Consider the following 3,270-nt stretch of genomic DNA (forward strand, 5'->3'; position numbering starts at 1 on the left):
ATGTAAAACTTAAATTTTAGCAGCACATCTATAGAAGTTTACTCTGCTTCAGTCTTAAACTTAAAAAAATGACTAATAGTAATAAAGTGCAGTAAATTTCAGTTCAAACTTAAATGGAACAAATAAAACAAAATCTCAGAAGAACCACAGTGAAAAATATAATGTTTTTACAACAAACTTCCTTCCATATTCTGCTTATGTCTTAGTTTGCTCTACAAGAAAGATAAAAACAAAAACAACTGCTGCATACAGTGCTGTTTATGAAGGCTACTGCTAGCAGCAGCAAACTCTTTGAATTCTTTGTCATGTCTTGTCCTCAAATGTTGAATCAAATTGTTGGTGTTAAAAAATCCAACTTTCGCTCCTCCTTTTGACAGTTTAGCAGAGCACAGCAGACAGTCTGCTGGTTTGGTGTCCTCCGTGCCGATCTTAAAATATCTCCAAACTACCGACGTTACTTCTTCTTCTACCGTCATCGTTCTTCTTCTGTTATTCGGGGGTGCGTTCAGAAATAACTTGTCAGTGCATTAGCGCCACCGCCTGGTATGGACTGTTGTTTACTCTTTGTGTTGCAGCGCAGCACAGGAGGAGACAAAAGCGGTATCGGTTAAGAGTATCGGCCGGCTTTTGCGAGTACGAGTACGAGTACTTGATGCTGGTATCGGACCCGTTACAACTAATCAGGGATCCCTAATATCTTACAGCCTGCTGTAGGCTCTTACTCTTTGGTTGTGTTTAATTTTTCTTTCCTTTAATTGTTAACATGATGTGTTATGTTCTTTGAACAAGAGAGAGAACTGTGACAAATGACATCAGTTACACAGAGACTACATGTCTCAATGAGATTACCTGCTTAAATAAAGTAAATACAAAAATAATATTAAATGTTTGTATTATTACATCATCTGTTTTAACATATGAGGACACAATAGAACTGATCTGGTCTTTACCAGCAGGTTCTAATGTTAATCAAATCTGACATCAGATGAAAAAACAAAAAACACAAAAACAAAACAAGGAATCCCTACATGTCATTATTTATTTAGGTAAGACCCCAGTGAGGGACATCTGACTTCATGGGGCACAGATCAGGTTTACATCCTGCTGCTTTTATTTTAAGAAAGAAAAGGTTAAATTATTCAACCAGCCATACTTACTCAGTCTTTAATTGTCTTATCACGACCTTTAACCTGTAACTGAGGCCTTCAGAGTCTGATGCAGCTCAATTCTGAGTATTGCACGGTCTGACCTTTGTGGTGAATTTGCCAGAATATCCACTCCTGGGAAGACTGGCAGCCATCTTAAATGTTTTCCAATGATAAATAAACTTCTCTTTAAAATGATTGACTGCAAACAGTTTGGAGCTAGTTTCCCAGCTTGATGAGCATCAACATTTGCTTCTCTGAGGCGTAGTGCTAACACATTGTGCTAACAGCTAGCACACCCCAGCTTTTCCAGAGGTGCTCACACTGATTATGAGTAAATCAAAACATTTGATGTGCAGCTTCTGACCGAACCTCTGAAATCCTGCTGAAGACACAAAGCTGGGGCCGGTTTTTAATTGTCTTTCTTTAATAAATAATAAGAGACCGACCTCGAATAGCAGCACCCATGGTGCCGGAGTAAATCAAGTTCCCATCCTTGGAGGGGGCCACTGTGGACAAACATCTGGTGGGGGGACAGGTGGATGGAATCTGAACAAACAAACAAGAGACCCTATTAGCCACTTTCAGACAGGGTATCTGCAGGTTTTAGCAAGTCAAATTTAAGACCTTTTAAGACCTTTTTAATACCACCTCGAATGAAATTTAAGACCAAAAATATAAGCGATGGTTCTGGGATTCTACTGTATTACAACCAAGCACACGTGTGCCACTCAATAAAACACATTGAATATAAAGATATTCAGTGCTCTTTGGTTAAATTAGCTGTAGTTTACAAGTGCAGTTATTTGGTTGGAAACGACCAACAGAAAATACATCTAAATACATTCATGGCTCATCCAGCCAACTGTCACTGAAAATGAACTTGAACCTGCAGCATCAACATCCAACAAATATCTGAAGGAAAGAGAGGTTTTAACAACTTTCTGTAGTTTATGTTGTTTTAATAGTGTTTGAATTGAGGTACTCTGATATATTTGAAAAATTATAGCACATAAAGTTCCTTTATAAAGAATAAATTACCGGTAAATTCTTTTTTTTAGTTAATTCACTAATTTATTTGTTGAGTTTCACAGATTTCTCACCTAAAATCAACACTTCATTCAAAGGGAATATTTATATGATTATAGCTCATGTAATCATACTGACTGATGATTTGACATCCTTCTTGAAGGCAACTTGTGACCTATTATGGTCAAAGGTTTTCTTTTGCTAGTGACAATCAGTCATACTATTTTTCATATTTGATCATTTATGAATTATATTTATCAGAGTTCAGTTAGTAGTATAGTTCTAAAGATAATAAAGGTTTAGTACATGAAAATACCAGAGAAGTTCAGTAGTGGGGTGTGCATGGTGACCCACCGTAACCCACAGACTAAAAAGATGAAAATTGTCATATTTTGTTGGGGTAGTAACATTTTGACCCTCCAATGACATCATTGTTTGCAAATTTGTTTAATGAAATGTCATTTAAATCAAAGAGCTAATCAATATGAATCAGCTGATACCATGTTTGTAAAATTTGTTTGGTTTATAGCAAAGTTGTTGGTAGTTAAGCTTCTTGTCCCCCTAATTTTGATGGTCACAATGGAAAAGGGGTGTGGTCACAAAGTGGTCCCTGGTGGGCAGCAAGACCCAAATTTTTTTCTGTTAACATGCAGTTTTTGAAAGAGTGGACCCTAGGGTACATGAAAACACCAGAGAAGTTCAGTAGTGGGGTGTGCATGGTGACCCACCCTAATCTAGAGACTAAAAAGATGAAAATTTTCATCTTCTGTTGGGGTTGTAACTTTTGACCCCCCGATGACTAGGGCTGCCACAAACAATTATTTTAATAATCGATTAATCACCGATTATTTATTCGATTAGTCGACTAATCAGATCATAAGTTAATTGAATATAAAACATACAGCTTATCACATCAGAATGCAGCTGCTATTATATAAACATGGTTAGATTTTAGCTACACGCTAACTAAAAATAATTGCTATAGAAGGCAGGTTCTGCTCTGCAGATATTACACAGGTTTTTCTTTCATTTTCTTAAAATGATCCCACACTTTGAGCTCTGTTGTCAGGTAGCCATGATACCAGAGCCTGTCTGT

The 3,270-nt window shown here is 36.9% G+C and overlaps 1 protein-coding gene across 1 annotated transcript in view; it reads right to left on the bottom strand.

Moving 5' to 3' along the window:
- tmem70 (transmembrane protein 70) overlaps positions 1-3,270 on the bottom strand; it is a 10,982-nt gene that overhangs the window by 4,982 nt on the left and 2,730 nt on the right. The window contains exon 2 of the mRNA XM_014013847.1: positions 1,595-1,694. Coding sequence (XP_013869301.1) covers positions 1,595-1,694 — 100 coding nt within the window. The remainder of the gene's footprint in view (positions 1-1,594; positions 1,695-3,270) is intronic.

This window comes from Austrofundulus limnaeus, unplaced genomic scaffold (assembly GCF_001266775.1).
Source record: "Austrofundulus limnaeus strain Quisiro unplaced genomic scaffold, Austrofundulus_limnaeus-1.0 Scaffold106, whole genome shotgun sequence".
NCBI lineage: Eukaryota > Metazoa > Chordata > Actinopteri > Cyprinodontiformes > Rivulidae > Austrofundulus > Austrofundulus limnaeus.